This window comes from Notechis scutatus, chromosome 5, assembly GCF_049901735.1.
Source record: "Notechis scutatus isolate UNSWTSFEM ecotype Mainland chromosome 5, rNotScu1.2, whole genome shotgun sequence".
Classification (NCBI taxonomy): Eukaryota; Metazoa; Chordata; class Lepidosauria; order Squamata; family Elapidae; genus Notechis; species Notechis scutatus.
This window is the reverse complement of record NC_142013.1, coordinates 40,236,738-40,258,157: the sequence shown is the minus strand read 5'-3', so window position 1 is coordinate 40,258,157 and position 21,420 is coordinate 40,236,738. Positions and strand designations below refer to the sequence as shown.

Sequence of the window (21,420 nt, the reverse complement as noted above, 5' to 3'; positions counted from 1 at the left end):
GGCCACTTGTTACAAGTATATACCAGCCATAGATGATTTGAATAAATGCAATACTTCTATGCTAATAATATAGATGAATTGCCCAGCATGTTGTGAGTGGATCTGCATGTAGTATCCATAAAAAGCTGACAATTAAAAATGAATAGCTGAGCTAAATATGGAAATGTCTTAATATAAAGGTTTGGGGAACGTAAATTCCAGAATTATTAGTCAGCCTCTCAATATATCTGATGACTCTGACTTTACAAGAATGTGTTAAAACTTTGCAGATACTTTTGTTTCATTTTGTAGCTGGTTTTGTTTCCACGGGTGTCAAACTGGTGGCCCACAGGCCGGATGCGTCACGCGCAGGCTAGCCCACACCAGCTCAGCAAAGGGGAAAATGTCATGATACATCATGTGACGGCAACATGATGCCACAAGTTTGACATCCGTAGCATGGACTCTCATCAATAAAAACATCACTTTAAAATCCAACCTGAAAAGTATTTTATCTTTTCCTGTTGTTTATGTAAAAATAAAAGTTATTAATACACTGCTTAGGAAAATAAATATTCATGCCCATGGACAAAAGACTTCAGATTTATATCATTCCAATAGAGAAAGAATCATATCACTGGAGAAAATCAAAATATTGTTATATTATTTACATCTACCGGTATATAGAAACTATGGTGTGTATAGACTTTAAACATAAGTGCAAAATGTATTCTATCCTGAGTAGTATTTATAAGGAAAGGAGAGAAAGTAAAACAATTGGAAAGCCATACAAATCATATTTCTGAATAATTTTCTAATCAGGACTCATTAAGTGAAAAGGCTGCAATCCAGGGAGCCCTGTTGGACATGCTACTAAAAAAGTTTATACTGCCTAGCTATTAGGATCACATTGTTTTCAATGGGCTATGCTTTACACTGATAAAACACAATTGAAAAATGAACTGATAGAAACACAAAATTTATAATTTAAACAAGAAGGTACAGGGATACTGTACAAAATATAATAATTATGTATCTGAACGAAATAACCATGATCTTAAATCTCATAACATTTTTGAATTTAGTATACATGTGTGAATCAGCAGACTCCTTTCACTTGTAAATAAATACCATTTTACCAGTGAAAATGAAATTAACTGACCTTTTGTGAGTTTTTATTTGTATTATTGTTCTTAATTACAGTATAAATCTAGTTATAAATCTAATTATAAATCTAATTACAGTATAAATCTATTATTCCCATCTTAGACATAAAAACCAGCTAAGTTGGGCCAGTGACTCATTCTCAACCCACAATGACTTTTATGCCATAATAATTATAAATTATGAATATTGCACTCCTAGGCCTACATTCACATTGATCTATTAAATGTATTTATTAAACATACCTTTTTTCTGTATTATTATTACAGTTAAACATTGCTTTGTCTAACCGCTGTGCAGTAGAGTTGCTTAAGAGACTAACATTTTTATTTCTGTCACTATTTTTATCATACAACTCACATTAAAATTACTGTCCCTCAAGAGTGTGAAAAGTAACTTTGCGAACAGCAAAACTAACTTTCGCAGTTAAAAGCTAAGGATTATTTTGAAATGCAAAACTACATGTTTAGTAAATAAATAAAGAATGCAAGATAATGCAAATCTTATGTAGCTTTTAAAAAATTATACAATGTATAAGATTCAGTACTGAAAATGTTGGCACAAGTAAGCATAGTGCATTGAAATTTGACTTACGAGCCCAATTTAATAAGATTACTTGACCAATCACTGTTTAAATAGCAAGCTAACACTTATCTGTTTTGCTGCCTCTTTTGCAGAGCTTGAAGAAGTAAGGCCTGATATTAGGCAAAAAGGCTTAAAGTTCAGATTTGAGACCAGAAAGAATCACACGCTGCATAGCAAGCAAACAGGTTTTGTTTGCTCCCCAAAGAAAGATATAAAGGTACACATGAGAGATCTTCCATTCCTTTTATCTGTTGAGAGCCCGGGTTCCAGCAATTAAACACCAACTATGTACTCTAATTCTGGGATTAGCTGTAGCAGAATGGTTCCTTCAGGTGGAAACAGCACATTTGACCAAGTCTGCCTATGGTTTGTCTAACCTTATTCATTTCTGACAAGACTCATCATAGCTCAAATAGCCAAAGGCAAACCTTATTAAATTCTGATGTGAGAAAAATTACTAAAATTAACACATTTAAATTAAGAGAGATACCTGGTATCTGTGGTTCACAGACATACTGTCAGCATTATGTATCAAAGTGGATTACATACTAATTAGCCAGTTCCAAGACTTTGATGTTGGCCAAACTATGAGTTCTTGTCCTCCTAGAGGTTACAATGGTCTTCTGATGAACATTCTGTACACCTGTGGTACCTGAATAATAGTATGTCATAAAAGTTTTGTGGGAATAAATGAAATATAATTAAGACATGTAAGCATTATGGCTATAAATAAGTTAATTTAAGAATTGTTTGAGTTCCAATTCACTTCACTAATTGGAAACAGTACAAAATCTAATTTTATACACTCATAAATCTTTCAGAAAACTCTTTCTGTTCTTCACCACAACATGAATGGCTTAATTTCATTGGTCCTTTTCCACTGGAGGAAGGAAAAGTCTCCAGTGTCTGTAATCATAATGGCGAAAAAACCCTACAACCTAAAGATGTCATTCTCTAAGCATTGTTTATTTCACAAAACGTTGTACTTTGTTCAGTTGAAGTCAACTTCAGGAATGATTACATTGTATAATACAGTATACAACTGGTAAATTACCAATAGTCATTTCTTATATTTGAACTAATATAATTTGGCAACCATCATATTTTATTCATATTCCTCATACAGCACCTATGGCCTTTGTTACACGTATGATATTTGTGTTATATTTCTGTGACCTCAGAAAACCACTGATCTATGGCAGTGTAATTTGCAGCTCTGAACTGATGAAATGAATTGTTGCTCCAAGGAAAAGGTCATGAAAGAAGGATTGCAGGGTTTTCTCTAGAGCTGTAGGGTGAGTCAATTCCCGATGGCAGAATGTCTACTCCCATCTGCCAAGCCCTTTAATTCTTACTTCCAAACTGAAATCAAAGCCCTGGGATGCCTTGCTTTTATTCCCCATCTCCCCAGTAATTCAAGGGGTAGCTTTGCTACTCTGTCATGCAGAGGCCCTTTCGCGGCACAATAAGAATGCCAAGGTTAAAAAGAAGATAGACAAGGGATTGAGTGAAGCACCATTTTTGCACTCCTCCATTGAGAACCTGAAAGGAACATTGGTCAGTCCACAAGGTTTCTTAGCATTTGGTATCAACCGTCAACAGTTAGGACATTCATGGGGACACAAATATTTTCAGTGTTTGTGGAGTGAAAATGTGCGTAATGTTGGCACATATGTGTAATAATGGCACATGTGAAGGGCAAACAAGCATTCCTCACCTTCAGCAACACCTTTTTGTATTTAATATGCAAGAGTACATAAGAGCCACTAGAATTCTCAAATCAGATAGGAGCTAATCATCTCTCACTAAGTGCTATATAACAGTGACCGCTAGTGTGTTCATTTGCTACTGCAAGTTGTCTGGTTCTACAATGCCATATACACAATGGCTCAGAGCAGGGATACCTGAAAAAAAAAATCACTTCCTCCTAAATGAGCCTACCCGTAATCTACAAATTCAGCAGAAGTCCTGCTAGATGTTCCCCACCAGGAGAGGTTACATTGTGGATGCAAACAGTAGGGCTCTTTATAGGCTTCTTGGGTGTCAGATTCTCTTCTATAGGAAGTCAGTTTATACATCTCACTGCCAAGTTCCAGATATGCAGTAACAATTATTTTGACTTATTTTATCCCTTTAAATCATTTTATTTTATGTATTTGTTAGCATTACTTTGAGGCAAGTTGAACCCTAAATATTTATAATGAAAAAATAAAAAGCTGTACTACAGCCTTCTTTGTTTACATTCCAAGGTATCCTTTTAAAATTAATTGAAGGGTTTGCACGTACAATTAAGATCTCCCCACAGTAAGCAAAGATATCTTAGAGAAAGCTGCTTTAGTGACTTCAAGTGTCAATAATATGCAGAAATTTAAATATCAGATTTATATATTTGCTTATAATTACATTATACATCATAGTGACTAGAATGTGAATTAGATATATACAATTGTTGTGATTACTTTCTCCTATATTAATTTTTTTCTCAAAATCTCCAACATTTTTCAAAAAGCAAATTAAAAACACTAAAATAATGTAAAAAGTGATTGAAAGGAAATAAGATAAACATATTAAAAACAAAAACAATATTTTCAATAATTAATTTTTAAACTCATAGCACTTTAATTTTTGAACTTACTTATTGAACTACACACTTCCAGGAAAGAAACTGTGAACTGAAGACATTTTTCCAAGGTGACATTTGCCACTAAGAACAAGGAGTTGATGAATAGATTGGCTTCTTTCACCCTCTCAGAAAGCCGGGGGGAAAGGATGTGAGATTGCCCAGATTGCACTCCATATGGTTGCTCCTCATCAGGAGACTGCAAAGCAATGGTCCTGGAGAGTGGTGGAACCAGGAAATTCTTGCTCCAGCCTCAAGCAAAGCCTTCAAAGGACACTAAATTCAAACTTCTTTTGTTAACCACCTTCAGAAATTGCTTATAAACTGCTTTAAATAAGTTAGACATCTTCAAATGTCAAGGCTGGAAACACATGAGTGTCTTCAATCCTTAATATTAAAAAAATGACACTGTATCTTTAAAAGCCTTAAGAATTCAAAACTGAAAGGCAAAAAGCAAGACTAAGTACTGACTATAGAAAGTCTTAAACTGGTTTTAAAAAAACTTGGTATATTTGATTTTGAATATTGACTGACATTAATTACAAAGAATAAATACATTTTTGCGGACAAGAAAAAATATATTCAATATTGGAAACAACAAGTAGCTTACAATGGCATTCAGGAATAGCAAAAAGACTTTGAATTAACATTGTCAGCTTTGTTATATTTTTATGAACATTTGTTGCCAGATGTTGTTACATCATAAAATGTTACAGAAAACTATTTTTAAAACAATCCTATCTGAGGTGTTTGAGGAAAACAAAATGGGCAAGAATGTATCACTGGATGTGCAAGGAAGTTGGATAAGCTTCTAAAAATTAGGAAGGAAATAAAAATGCCAATTGAAGACAATAATTGGAATAATTTCTTCCTGATGGATTTACCAAAGAGGCTTGTTAAAGTACCGAAGAGGATAGTGATCTTTTGAATGCATTAAAAAGCAAGATTGTTTTGTGTAAAAAAAACCATGATGATGATGGTGATGATTGGGATAAACAATTTTACATTTGCTAACTAAGGGGAGGTGAAGAGATAGTGAAATTGTTAATACTTGTTGAGATAAAGAGGGAAATTGCTTTTTTTGTTTTCTTTCCACTTTTTTTCCTTTTTTTGTTTGTACTTTTTATTTATTTTTTATTGTTTGTACTTTTTATTTATTTTTTATTGTTGTGCTTAAAACTTTTTGTAAAAACATTACCATAAAAAAAACTTATTTATTAAACTTTTATTTAATCTGCTGAAAATGAACAGCTGCAAATTGTCAGTACTCAAGTTGTTTTCTCATTTTTTGATAAAAATTGGTGTCCGTGTCATAAATGGAATTTATCTTTTGATTTCCTCCTAAATGTTTTTTCTCCTATTTTAATCTTTTTATAATTTTTTAAAAACCTATTCAAAAGTTTATAAATTCATTACCAAATAAATAAGCTTGGTCATCTAAGGAAAATTGAAATGTAATTTGCTGTTTCTTACCTGATCCTTCACTTCCAGGTGGATGTATATCACAACATATAACAATATGTTGTTATTGTTGTTTAACATTCTGATCTCCCCAAACCCTTTGTGAGGCTTCCAAGTTTCAAAATTCCAGAAATAATAGATTTATTATTAATAAAAGAACATTAGAATATTCTACTAGAAAAATTTAATAGACTAGTACTATAATTTAAAAAAAATCGAATCATCATTACATATACTTAAACTTCTTTGCTTCATTTAAGAGATTCCCCTTCCTTGCTTCCAGGGTTGAAATGATAATGGATGATATTTATATATTAATAGAATGTATTGTAATTTGGTGAGGTTTAAAGTCCTGATCCCAGATCATGGGATCATGATTATGGAGAAAAATCCCTGGGTTCAACTGACCTCTGAATTAGGTGCTTATGCTTTAATCTGCTGAAAAATTATATGGGTCCTTTCCGGGTGTGTTGGCAGTTTATTGCAAAAGGGATTTTCTGAAATGGATTAAACCTCCCTTTGCATTGTTTCTGGACTGGAGAGAATTTGCTGAGCCACTAAGAGCTGAAAAAACAGAGCCAATGAAAGTGCATACCTGCACATTTCTGTTGGTATTAGTCTCCACCGCCTTAAAAAGATTTGATTTGCTACACATATACAAGTTATATTTTCACCAAACCAATAAGAGAGAGGGATTGTTTTCTAGATCTCAAGATAAAAATTGACATTTTCAAGAAATCAATTTCGCTTTCTCTCTACGCAGGCACATACCTATATCTGTATCTGAAAGGATTGTGCAAAATCTTCGAAGAGGTCTTTTGCAATGTGCAGGTTGCTGAGCAAAGCATCTGTTTTGGGACTGTTAAAGCAGCCGGATTCTTTGCATAGTAGCTTTCCTAAGAAAGTGGGAAATGAGCAAGTGTTTTGCTAAATCAAAAACTACTTTGTATCACTCTGCACATTGTGAATCATTTCTCTGAAAAGTTTTGCTCAGTCCTAGTAATCTGCTGTTAGATAAACGGATGGCTTTGGCTGCCAGATATATATGTTGCTTTTTCTGAGGAGTTTCCCAGAGCTTTTGTTTTTACCATTATTCTAAAACATATCTATCAGAAGAGAAAGGAAGAGAGCACAGCTATCAGATGGCTGCTGAATCTTATTTCTGTATTGGAGATGGGACCTTGAAGGACATAATAATATTCTTAGTCACCTCACTGCTACTTCCTGTTCTCCCAAGTGGCAGGAAGGCTGTCAAGGAAACTGCTTTACTCTACCAATAGTAGTATGGGTCATCCCATACTACTGCTGAAAACACAGTGAATAGTAAACATAGTGAATAGTAAATCTCAGTTTTCTTCAACAAAAACAGTTAAAGGGGTCTATCCAACCAGCTTCATTCTGCACTGGTCCTGCATCTGTCCAAACCACTAGAATAAAGATTTGAAGGCTATGCAAAATAGACCATGCAATCAGCACAGTAGGGAATATGGACCTCAGCTTTAACACTTAGCTCTCAAGCAAAAAGCAGAATAAGGTATCATTTGGAATACAAATTATAACTCAAGTCTAAATTCTCAGGATTTTTTCTTTCTTTTTACTTTTCATTTGCTAAAAATGATTTAGCTAAGGATAATTTAGCCTTCAGCTACCTATAATTTTCATTATATAATACAACCTTGGACCATTAAAATCCACATTTTATCCTGGAGCTCATAATATATTACAGCTACAGGGAGGAAAATAAAGATACAGCACACTTCAATACATACTGTAAAATGCCAATATTTTCTTCCATTTCTAATGTGATCATTAATGATCTATCTTTCTCCAAAAACTAGAACAGCTCAAAGTAGGCAAGATATACCAGTACAACCTCTTCCCATGTGGTTGAAGATACACATTTAACCAAGCATTTACTACTTACTACACTGTACATTTTAGAAGAAGGTCAAATTAAATAATTTATATTTTTCACATTTGGTTTATGTTGTTTTTCTTCTGTCCCTGTCCCATCATGAGATACAAACAAATAAATCAGCAGATCTCCAAAAAATTGTTTTGATCATGCCAACGGTTTGTCTGACACAATCACAAATATTGGTTCCGTAGTTAGGTTGTCTGTGAACTATGCTGATTTATAGAAGTAAATCTCATTTGTCTCCATAAGCAAACATTTTTGTTACATTCACTGGAAGATGAATTAAAATCCCTTTTGAAAGATAACTGATTTAACTTCCACAAGGAAGGAGGAGAAAGCCCCAAGCTATCAATTTATCTCTATATATGATCATCAAAGAAATAACACCTCCCAAATGCTAGGAGAAAAGAAGAGCATAAAAACAGTTGCAATCACAGTTGTTACATTTGTTTTCCTCATTGCAGTCAGTGGTTGTTGGTTTGTTTGTTTTTTTGGCCTTGTATCTTAATATTGTTATAGTGCATTTTATTTTATAGTAATGAATTCATTTCAAGTGAAGAATTCATTTCATTGTTGCATTACATGACTAACATAATAACTAGTACCAGTATCATGAAAAACACTCATAATAAAACAGTTAACTTTAATAGTACTTTTTTCCTAGCTAAAACATTGATAAAATATTAAGAAACAATATTAAAATGACCACTTTAGCATTTTGTTTCAGACATCTGAGGTGTGTATATATGTAAGTGTAAGGGTTGGACTCTTAGGCTTACTACTCATACAGTCAGATCATCAGACCGAGCCCGACTGCTGCCTTTGCTTAACCTGCTAAGGGGTCTTGTGTCAGTAATCACATCAGCAGATGATAGTGGCAAGTTCTGCTGTGGTGGTTCTACCTCATTCTCCATGGATTTTTCTTCTACTTGTTTTTCTGTTTTCTCTGTTAACAGTTCTGATCTTTGTGGTTCAGCTTCCTCAGCTTCCTTCTCTTCTAATTCCTCCCCTGCTTCTCCTTTCTCCTTGTCTAGTTGGTCTATGTGTGTGTAGGAATGCAGTTGCTCATTAAATGTCCTGGAGAGGTCTTTCAGGTGTTCCATGCTAATCTTCTCTTCCATGTCATGCAATGAACTTTCTACTCCTACTTCTGTCAAAGGAAAATAATGGAATTCTTGCTTCCCTTCCTCCTCTAGCAATTTATACCCTTTGGCTTTTTGGATAGATGAAACAGCAATAGAATGAAGGTGAGTCTCTTGCGTTTCCACAGGTTGTTGTTCCACTGGTTTTTTGAAAGCATTCAAGATTTTCTTAAGACCCAGGTGGCTGATCTCTACAAGATTGAGGAAGAGGGATACTGATGCCACAGCCAACATGAACATGATAAAAACAGTCTTTTCAGTAGGCCTGGATGTGAAACAGTCTACAATGTTGGGGCAAGGCCATCTGCCACAGCGGTAAAGGGGATAGATTCGGAAGCCATACAGAAAATATTGACCCACTATAAATCCAACCTCAAAGAGGGTCTTAAAAAAGATGTGACAGATATAAGTTCTCAGAATAGCTCCCTCAAGATGGAACTTTTTGATCCCTCTGTGGCTTGTATCCTTCATAGAAACAGAGTTGCCATCATCTTCGTCAAGAGGTGAGTTTTCTTCCTCTGCTTTTCTTTGCTGAGCTCTTTCAGCTTCTTTCCTCTCTTTCCTTTTCTGTTGCACCTTTACATAGTGGGCAGCATGGCCCAAATATACCAGTGAAGGAGTGGAGACAAAGATGATTTGGAGGACCCACAGACGGATATGAGAGATAGGGAAGGCCTCATCGTAACACACATTCTCACAACCTGGTTGCTGAGTGTTGCAAACAAAGTCTGACTGTTCATCACCCCATACAAATTCTGCTGCAGTTCCTAAGATCAGGATTCGGAAAATGAAGAGTACCGTGAGCCACACTCTCCCAATGACAGTGGAGTGTTCATTCACCTCTTCTAAGATGTTCCCTAAAAAACTCCAATCACCCATTGCTGGCTGTTTAAAAGAAAGACAATGATTACATTGTATTATACTTTTAATAGCTGAAATATATATTCTCTACATGTCTTATTAATTGCTCATTATTTTTAACATGCTTCACATTTTCACAATCCATATTTCCAATGAAATCAAAAGCGTATTTCATTCTGAACTGCACATTTTAATCCAAAGAAGCTGCTGCAAGCAAGCAGCATAGCAAAAGGTGCAAAGCCATACACTCTTCTCTTTTTTATTTTTAAAAATACTCTGAAACTACTCTGAAATTAGAAGCCATTTCATGCTACAACTTGCTATTGCCTTTTCCAAAAATCTCACAATCCATTTCTTGGAACATTGCATGCAAAAATTCTGATTCCTATATATGGGAAGTATGCTAGGTTGGGGAAGATTAAAATGCAGATAATTCTAGTCATCACTTTTCCTGAAGGGAATCTTTTTGCTGGTTACTTCTGCAGTGTGCTGAATTATTGAAAGCATTTGGGTGGCAATGCCAGTGAGGCATATTATAAAATAAAAATTATTTTCAATTTTCCAAATTGAAATCTGACATCTAGTTTTAGAAGCTTCTATTTGATTATCAACGAGGTGATCAATATCTCCAGAAAAGATTATCTAATCTTTTAGATTATCTAATCTTTTAGATAATGTTAAATAATACAGTGTTAATTGTTAGATAGGTTTTGTTATCAATATCAATTGTAACAGTGTCTATAATTACAATGTTCATAAAAGCAGATGCCTCATGGACATTTAGCTCTTTATCAAACTCTGTGGTTTGGAGTCATACATTGTGCTAAGCCATGGTTTGTTCATTGTGGTTAGGTTTATGCATTGCTAAATCATAAACTTAGTACAAATTTAGAATGCCACATAATACATTAAACCAAAACCAAATAAACTGCCATATGGTTTAGTACTCTCTTTGAAACCAACCATTGACTTAAAAAATCACAGCTATAAGCTGGCTGGACTTGGAGTTGTATAGGATAGAAATCTGTTAAGTAATTCATATAAATAAATAAACTTGGCTTGTTACAATGTGTAAAGGTTTCAGTTGTACAAGAACTTTCCATATTAAATATACAAATCACTGGGAAATATGTAATCTATCATTGTAGTATACTAGAGATCTGAAGAGTCTGGAAATGCTTATGTTCTATTCGATTGTACAAGTGCTCTGCTTTTCTAAGCATTATCAATAAGGCATTCCACATATTCTATATGTAGCATGTATAAATTGGATTATTTCTTAACAATTATTCATTTCTCAGGGTATTCACCCACAGTGCAATTCAGTTATAAGTTCAGAATAATTAAAATTAATAATATAAACCAAATATAATTACTTTCTGACAAACTTAAAATAACATCAATAGCACACACTTTTCATTAATATAATCTAGGGCAATATCCACACACCACCAATTATGCCCCTATAACCTATTATAGGTTTTTTCAGCAATAGGATCGCAATAGTCATAAATACTTTAACCTTTTCCTGAACAATTCCTGCAACAATGATAGGATGCAACAGCTATGGTAAATTTCTGGTTCTTGCACTCTTTAAAATAACTGCAAACACTTGGCTAAGTTCGAAGTGTTTTAGTTGAGAAAAAAACATTCTGAAAAGACATTAATATTAATCTATATTTAAAGAAGCATCTGAACAGTTTGTCCTGTAGTTAAAACAATCCACACTTCATCCTAAGAACCAAATTGCACACTTCCTATAAAAAGCGAACAGCATTTAGGCATAAATGTGCAAGAAAATTCTTATCTCCAAGCCTCCTATCAAACAGGAGACCTTTTCATATTCAAGCTGAATGTATGTTTCTCCAAGTGCAGAAGTTCAGAAAGAAGAAAGCAGGATATTATAGATGGTTTCACTAACATGTTTCTACATGTTAGATGCATGCTTGCAAAACAGCCTAATTTCACCATGAGTTCAGGTGTTTCTTTAGAACAGCAAGACTTTTTTTTTTTTTTTTTTAAGGGAGGAACCTAACAGTTAGCCTCTAGATGCCGACATCCTCAGATTCCAGGAGCTGGGTTTTCTTTCCTCAACCACCTAGGAAGAAAACAATATTGTTATGAATTTATGAAGCAGCAAACTTGCCACAGTGGAAGGATCCGCTGAAGATAGGTGCTCCCGTTATTGCTGGGTACTCTGCAGCAAAAAAAGAAAAAAGTTTTAACTTTCCCTCCTCTAAATTGTCACATGACTGAGCAAAAGTGACTGGATCAGCATTGACAGGTAGGCTTTACATGCCCCGTAGTATATAAGCTCTAAGCCAGACATCTTTACAAAATGAATGACATTCGGCGACAGAAAGAACAATAGAGAGGAAAGACAAATAAAAAGAGGCCCATACAGTAATGGGGGAAAAAAAGGAAAAAGATTCTGCATGTTGAATAGAACTAAAATGAATTGGTAACAGGCTCTGGGCACCAGACACTGATAATATAATGCAAGCAAACATGCTATTTTCAGAGGCCAATATTATCCTATAGAGGAATGGTCTCCAAAATTGAGATAACCAGAGAACCTGTACCCATATGAAAAATTAATGATCCAATTAATAAATAAATTTTGTGTGCTGTAAATACATTTAATTTAAATAAAGTGTTACAATTATTGCTGTAACAATAATTTTGTTCAATGTAAGCAGAAATTGCCAGGGAACATAGTTTGAATACTGAGGTTATAGAGGATATTCCACTGGCATATTATTATACCTATAATCATAATCAGAGCAACTTAATTCTGCCTAAAATATGTTTAACAATTGTATCAGCCTATGGGGAATTGAGAAAAGGTGATAATGAGGAACTTTTGGGTCTTTAAATGTTGCTGAATTGAAATTCCCATCAGCCTCATTCAGTAGAGACAATAGTGAGATGGTTGGGACTTGTAGTTCACAGATACCTTCCTCTAGTCTTAGACAAAGTTTGACCAAACTTTCTTTCAGAAATCTCTATGGAGATTCTCAGTCATCTTCAACTTCTTGGCTGAGAAGTGAACATCTTCAAAGAAAAACAAGGAAGTCCAGTTGCCTCTTCAAAAAACACCTTTGGGATTTCTGTCATAAACCTTAGAACAACTTCAGATGATATTTGAGTGTATATTATTTACATTTAGCAGTATGATACATACTGGAAATTTCTCAGGATACTTATATAACTTTATGTTCAAAATTAATAGATCATATAGTGTCATTCCATTAGAAGACGAAGTAAAGGGGGTGTTGACAAAAAAAAACACAGAAGAAACAATAGAACTACTGTATAAGGTTTAGGAAACTAGAGATTTTGACAACAAGAGATGAAAGAATAACATCAAGGCCATTAGATTGCTAGGCATAAATACCCTATAACACAAGGGGGTTGGGGAACAGGTAAAGGACAATTACTACCTTTGCTCCTTTTCATTTTCCTGTATCTCCGCCATTGCTCTTTCCACCTGCAGTCTTAGTTGGGCTACTGTCTATGGCAGTGCCAAATATGATTGCAAATCCATTCACGAAGTAAACAAAATCTCTATTCTTCAATCAATGGCAACATTCATTGCTTTCAGTTTGACAGGTCCTTGTTTCTTCAGGCCACAATGATGTTTTCTGGAAACAGAAGATTTTTGCCTAGTAATTCCCCTTGCCTTCTTCATATTTCACATCCAAGAATAGTTACAAACTTATTTCTAAACCTGGTTTACCCTATTAACATTAGCATGGAGCCTGGATTTTCTATCAAATATGGATGCAATTAGCCACTTGATGTGTTCCAGATTGAAGAATGCAATGGCTCAATGGTTAAAGATTCTGAGTGTCAGTTAGAAAGCTGACAACCTGGGTTTGAATCCTAGCTCCATGTGATGGGGTAAACTCCCATTATTTGCCTCAGCTCCTGCTCCCCTAGCAGTTTGAAAGCATGCAAATGTGAGCAGATAAATAGGTACCATTTCAGTGGGAAAGTAACAGCATTCTGTGTGCCTCAGTGTATAGTCATGCTGACCACATGACTATGGAAGTATCTTTGGACAACCTTGGCCCCCTTGACTAAGGAACAGAGGTGAGCATTGCTGGACAGGGGATATCTTTTCCCTTATCTTTATACTCCAGATGTTTTGGATTGTGTTTTATTAGCAGCTAGACTGACTCCAGTCCATGGAAGTTGAAGTTCAAAACATCTGGACCACACCAGATTGCTCATTTCCATGCTAATTTCCAGCCAGCCTCATTATTAGGCAAATTAAATTTACTTCCTTGGGCAACAGGCTAAAGTTAGTGCTAGCAGGTCTATCACACACATAAACAAGTGGCATTCTTTCTCTTGAGCCAGTCTTTCAACAACAGGCTGCATTATCATTGCTATGAAAAGACTGGGTGACTTTTTTTTTAATCAATTTTTTTATTTATTTTACTTATAGTCATCAATACATAAACAGTGTGGCACCTAATCATCGTACATTTTGGTGCAAACAGAAATAACATTAATCATATCCCTTACATTCATCATTCTAATTCATCATTCATCCCTTACATTCATCATCCTAATTATAATATTAATACACATATTTATAATAATTTATGATCCTTCATTGTTTAATTATTCAGCATTCCAATACCTTCTTCTAATACCAATCACCATATTATTTAAACATATATAATAATTTCATTATACAATTTCTTCTTTTGTTTTTATATATATTTTTAAAAAGAAACATCTCTTTTGGTGTGCAGTGTGGTTTCAGCTTTTACATTTCAATACAAACATGACCATGGTTATATATCCATCTTTCTTGTTCAAATTCATATCACATTATTACTTATTCTATTTTCTTTTAAATATTCCCAAATACTATATTCATTAAACCTATTTTATCAAATTTATCATCGAGGATTCTTATTTCTTTTCTATATTCATTATACATATTACTTTTATCTGTCACATTTGCAATTTTATCACATATTGTTATTTTATTTATTATTCAATAATTCCATCCTTATTCTGTTAGTTAAAAAGTTGTCCCCTTTGGTTGTCAATTTGAGCTTATCACCTATTTACCTTATGTTTTCCCTCCATTTATTCCCTTTAATTCATTATAATTACCTCCTTCTACATTAATAACAATATTCTCCTGTCTACTACATATCACATATACATATATTTTAAGTCAGATTCTGCATAGTATTCTTTCTCTCAATTACCTTGTAAATCATCTATATATTACAAAAACATTAATCTATTCAATTAATTATAAAAATCTTTCCTTCAATTCCTTATTCTTATATATCACAACACATTACCTTGTAGAATCTTCTTCCCTATTATTCTTATACCCATTGTCTCTCATCTTAACTATGTAATTTCTTTTCATTCTTGTTTGTTTCTTGTTTCTCTTTCTTTTCTGGTCCTTTCTCTTAATTCTCTTTTTTTCCCATTATTATTTCCCTCCATTCCTCATTCCAGTCATTTATTTTATCCTCCTCCCTCTTTTGATTTTGCTTTTGTAATTCCCTCTTCTGTTTTTTCCCTTTAACTTTCTGAACCATTCCCCCTTTTGTTATTACATCAAACTACAAATTTTTAACTTTAATTCTTTTTCCCCTGTTTAAAAGGTCACTGTTCCACTTGATCTTCAAGGCTGGTTTCCTCTTTGTTTAACTCCTCCCCTTCTGGTTCTCTTTGTTCTTCTTCAAACTGAGTCACCATTTCTAGTTTTTGTAATATATTGTTGCACATTTCCAGATTCACTTTCATCATTTCTTTCATATCTTGTAGATCTAATCTCATTTCTACAAATAGTTCTCCCATTTTTTAGGCTGCTCTTTCCCCCCGCTTTTCTTGATAATTATACAATCCAAATGTCCAATAAGTTGTTTCAACCAGCGTCTTTTATATTTAATTTCAACAATCAATGTCCATTAGTCTTTGTTTCCAGGTTCCTTCTATTAGTTTTTCCCAAAGTCACCGGATAGTTCCAAAGCAATTTCTTCAGATGTCTTCCCCTTTGTAATATTCTAATATTTCACTTTTCAGAATTTTTCAGGGTTTTTATTTTATTATAATGGAGTTCCTCTTATTTTCTTTTAAGTTCCAAGTCAATTTTAAGAAGACCAGACACTTTTCAAAAAGTCACTGAAATTTTTCCTGTACCATTAGGTGGCACTCTCAATTCTGTTTCCACATTCCACCCTTTCTTTCACTTCTTCCTCTTTTTTAAATAAAACTTTTGTTAATTTTGCTAATTCCAATTATTAGCTATTATTTCTTTTCAACACATTCTATTCCAGCATTTACTTATGCCTATTTAGTGCCAAAAATCCAATAATTATCCAATTTAAATTCCAAGCCTTTTATGTTCAAATATTTTCTTCTAAATTTTCACCTCCAAATTAATTCTTTCAATGTTCAAAGCCAGTTTTATAAGTTTCAATTTCCTTCTTTCTTTCTCTGGTCACCGCTTCATCACACTTTCACAAAATAGTTCTTTATTCCTTAGTTCCGGGGTACCTAAATATCCATATGTTTAACCTGGTTCACACTCTGCTCACAACTTCACCTCTTCTCCACAGTCTTAGTTTCCCGGACTGCTTTCCATCTTTGTGGTGGCCATTTTTGACCACAGCTGCAACTTGTCTTTGGAGGGAGTTTATCCTGTTAGGGAGGGGAGATACGGTTCCCCTCGAACCTCCAAGTGATTCCCCCTTTCTTCACCATCCCTCCAGAGTGGTTCTGGTCTCAATTGGGATCCTCCAACAAGTGAGCTCAGAACAAAACCACGCACAATCGTGAATTCCGCTCCGACAGAAGAGCAACCGGATTGTTCTGGGTGACTTTTATTTATGTTACCCTTTTTCTCCCAACATATTACAGAGTAGTACTGGGAAATAATTTTGACCAAATGGCTAGGTTATCTAAGGAGCTACCTCTTCCCTATTACATCTACGCAACCTATCAGGTCCAGCAGGAGAGATATGCTGTGGGTCCCTTGTGTGAAAGGGTTCCATGTCTGTTTCTTACTCCTTACGCTTATTGCCTTTTGTGCACTAATATTTTAAAGCCAGATTTTGACTAAAGACTTACCACCTATTAATTCAGATACAAAAATGAATTATCAATAGAAATATAGAACGGGAGCAATGCAGAATATTTATATGAGACTCTTGGTTCTCTGGAAACATGAAATTAATATACACTAAAATCACTATAGCACTAGTGAAAGACTTGGTAGAAAGTTTCTCCCGTAAGATGGCAAAATTTTATAAAATTACTATAACTTTATTGGATTGAGTTCCCCCAAAGCTTGAAATATTGCCATGGTGTCTTAATAACTAAGAACTCTGTCTTATCAATATATTTTGTTTGCCTATCACCTTCATAACTGAGTTTACATAATGACCTATCTTATGTTATTTTAACCATAGACTTGTATGCTTAAAGAACTTTTCAAGCTTTTGAACTTTTAAAGTTTCTTTCAAAAGCTAGTCATTCTAATAAAATATGATCTATATACCGTAGAATCATTTTCCTCTCTTTTGGACTTGAGCTAAGAACAGAGATTCTCTGCTAATTATCTATATTGTAAATTGCTAAGGGTTTTATGGAGAAAGTAATGGTGCTGAACTCTAAGATCACCATTTATCCACTTATCATAATGTCAAAGTGAGTGGATGCTTGTAAATGGATAAATTACTCTGCTCTTAGAGCAAGACAAGTAATCTGAGTAGGACCAGAGAAGGAAAAGAGAATGATGGCAAGCCAGCAGAGTGATGGGACCAGAATAGCTTAAGAAACGATGGAGAATATATGTGTGTATTTGGGGGCAATAAGAAATCACATAGCTAAAAGAGTTTTACATATTGCTGCCAAGATCACTCCATGGAGTGATGCTTATGTAGTCACTGAGGATCAAGTGTAATTCAAAGGTAGCTTTATTGACTTTTAAGCCTCTGGTATATAATCATTCCACAAGAGGGTGTTGTGTTGCTACATTAGTATGCCTGCCTAAGATTAAATAGAAATTTTAAGTTGTACTTTGAATCTTTGTTATCCATGTTCCACTTACTCTAGATGGCATGATTCCTAATATAATGATCTTACACTGTATGTATACATGAAAGTATGTAAATGTCTCTGTCTGTGTATTCACATTTATGCAGTGTGCTAAATGCCACATTCTACCTCAGTGGAATGGATTGAGCCTAAACACAATCTCCTTTCCTTTCCTTTCCTTCCTTCCTTCCTTCCTTCCTTCCTTCCTTCCTTCCTTCCTTCCTTCCTTCCTTCCTTCCTTCCTCTCTCCCTCTATTATTTTGGTGGACATTTTCAGCTAATTTTAATGAGGAAAATAATGACATTTTGTTTAAGACAGCAGTACGTACTATGTGGCTTGTAGATAGCAAATAATCCCATAATTATTTTTGTGACATGTTAGGCTGCTAATATTTGACATCCAAATACCAAATAAGGTCTCAATTTTCCCCCTGTTTTTTAGTAGGAATGTCAAATGTGTTAGGCTTAACTCACTATAAAAATTAAATAGCCCAGTAGCACCTTTTCAGCCTAACAAATGTTATTAAACTCTTTATACTCCTTTATGAACTGCAATTCTCTTAATCATATGCATGGAATTCACAAAGCATTATACTTTTAACATTTGTTAGTTTGAAAACGTGCGAATTCACAATTTTATCTACAGAGCCTATCCAGCTTTCCCTTTAAAACTTCTATGAAAATTAGCCCACCGAAAGGGCAAGGATATGCTTAAAATCCTGTCTCCCTCACATCCCACCTTGTCCAAATATTACAAATGTTGCCTATGCTTGTGTAGAGAGATGTTTTAAAAAACTATATAATACACAGAGATGGGCCATACCCGATTCTCAGATGTATTGTTCTGCATGTCTCTTCAACATTGGCTTCAACAGCAATGAGTTCCCTGATATTCAATGCCCTCCCATTGGCTGTATCAGTGCAAATGAGGCATAGGAGAAGTTGCATACTATTTTCAAACTTATGAAAGCTTAATTGCTTGTGACTATCCATAAGTTTTTAGCATTTAATTCTCATCTTTTATTATGTTGATGGGGATTTTTTGCAGGTAGACTCTAACAATAATATAGAGAGCCACATGTTCTAAAGGAGTCACTTAATATGAAGATGATTTCTAGCTACTCCATCCTTTTACCTGTCTGCCATGTGTACAGATATTCCCAAGTCCCATTGTAGGAAGGGGAAAAAACCAAATGATTTTTACTTCTGTGTTACGTCTGCTCTTGTTGGCTGCTTTCCCAGTCCTAAATGAAGCTTTATAAACCAAGAGTCCTCCCTGGATCTCTCCAAAAGCTGCCAAAGCCATCTCCTCTCAGAATAGTAAAGTTGAGTTCCTGCAGATATACTTCAAAATTGAGGAATAAGAGACCCCTACCATCAGAAAGTGTACGCTCATCTGAAATCATGACTGCCCCCATAGGAAGATATACTCGCCAGAGAGGAATTTTGCCCAGAGCTTCTGGAAGCAGAGCAAGAGTCTGGTATTTATTACTTCAGAGAAAAGAAGAACCACTGGTATTTAAAACTTCAGAGAAAAGGAAAATTAAGGAACCAACAAAAAAGTGATGAAAGGAATAAAAAAAAAAGAAATGCCAAGAGTATTGTAAAAATAAAAATGAATTGGAGAGTGACAACTGATATAAAGAAAATGAGAAAGGCAGTTAAGAGTAAGGAAGTGAGCAGAATGGTCACTTCAAGAAACTAACATGCCTGGATCTTATTTAGTTTAATATCCAAATATAGAGGCATGGGACACAGGGTGGACATGGAACTGGCCAAGACCTGAATCTATCATTTAGGAACAATACTTAGTAGCAACAAGCATATAATATACTATCTGGATACTCATGCTTCACTACAAAACTATGTAATCAGGCTTAGTTTTGGGGGAAGAAAAGAAGGGGGGGAAATTGTGCCTCTGCCTACCAGCATCCATCGGTATTCATCTGGCTAGCATTCTATCAGTGTGTGAGAGAGTTGAGGGCTGTTTGGAAGCTGAAACTATTTGCTGTGTGAGCAAGAAGGAGACAGCAAGGAGCCTGGGCGTGGCTTAGCTCAACTGTTCTGTACTAAAGCTGCTTGGTGCTGTGAAACTAAAGCTGAAACTGAAACTGAAACTCCTCTCCTCTGGAACAGATTTCTTTTCAGGTGGGGAGGGGGAGTTGAACTCCTTAGCATCAGAGCCTGTTAATAATAATATATGAAATACTAATGCTGTGATGGTCATTTTGAAAAATCCTTTCTTAGTAAGCACTTAGAAGTCAAGAGGAACATACGTGCCAAATCTCAAGTTTGTAGGCTTTACAATTCTGGAGATTTTGATTATGCATGAGTGGTATTTCGCTTTTATATGTAGATAGATAATAGATAGATAGATAGATAGATAGATAGATAGATAGATAGATAGATAGATAGATAGATAGATAGATAGATAGATAGATACAGGGATAGGATTCTACAGGTTCGCACCTATTCGCTAGAACTGGTTGTTAACATTCTAAGTAGTTCAGAGAACTGGTTGTTAGAAGAAATTACTGGCCTAATCCTGTAAGGAAGGCAGGAAGGAAACATTCTGGTGTTGCTTACAGAAACTGCCTCTCCGTTAACCGTTATTACATTCTTGGCAGGACTAGACTTCCTGTCTCTGGAACTTCTCTGGAGATTTTTTTCCCCTCCTTTGCTGGTACTTTGCTTGTGTGGAGTGACCATTCAAAGTTACAATGGCACTGAAAAAAGTGACTTATGACCATCTTTCACACTTACGACTCTTGCAACATCCCCACAGTCACGTGAGGCCAGGCAAGGAGATGCGTGCCTCGATGTGAGTGATGTTGAGTTGGCCACGCCCAGCCAGTCACATTACCACCAAGCCACGCCCACCAACTAAGCCACACCCACAGAACTGGCTGTTAAAAAAATTGAATCCCACCCCTGGATAGGTAGAGATAGATAGATGATAGAGAAAGAGAGAGAGAGATGATAGATAGATAGATAGATAGATAGATAGATAGATAGATAGATAGATAGATAGATAGATAGATAGAAGATAGATTTTAGACAAAGTCTTTATTGTACAACTGTCACACTTAATTCACAGAATTTTATGGTGGGGACTAACTGCAGCATCTTTTTCAAACCACTATTCCTATTTCTTTTTCTTATCAGGAAAAATCCATTGTGTACATCTTGTGACAAGATGGCAGCAAACACATTTAATAAATAAATTTATAAAAACTCTACAGTAGAAGTCATTATCTGGATGCAGACCCAACCTCATAATTTCATTATATTGTACCAACATACTTATATGAAGATAAATAAAGCATATTACCCATTATTCCAATGTTAAAAGCTGTATGTTTACAGGTATCTTGTAGGAATTCAATGTAAGAATTCAAGCTCAGTATTGTTGGGCAGGTCTGCTTTTATTTATTAGCTTTATTCTACCATTTATTCAGCATATATAGCATACACAGTGTTCCCTCTTTCTATTTTCCCTCATGATAACCCAGTGAGTTAAGAAAGAGTTACTGGCCAAAACTATCTAGTGAATTTCTATGACTGTGGGTAGAATAGAACTGTAGTCTATCCACTCCTAATACAACATC

At 34.8% G+C, this 21,420-nt stretch overlaps 1 protein-coding gene and 1 long non-coding RNA gene across 2 annotated transcripts in view; one reads left to right on the top strand and one right to left on the bottom strand.

Annotated features, from left to right (window-relative positions):
• The window catches only part of LOC148130449 (uncharacterized), a 484,585-nt gene that overhangs the window by 193,298 nt on the left and 269,867 nt on the right, over nt 1-21,420 (top strand). The gene's annotated exons all lie outside the window — the stretch shown is intronic.
• Nucleotides 8,269-11,919, bottom strand: GJA8 (gap junction protein alpha 8). The gene is made up of 2 exons (XM_026663897.2): nt 11,873-11,919; nt 8,269-9,750 (listed from the first exon to the last, which is right to left on the bottom strand). The coding sequence occupies exon 2, from the start codon at nt 9,746-9,748 to the stop codon at nt 8,510-8,512; it is 1,239 nt and encodes a 412-aa protein (XP_026519682.1). The 5' UTR covers nt 9,749-9,750; nt 11,873-11,919; the 3' UTR covers nt 8,269-8,509.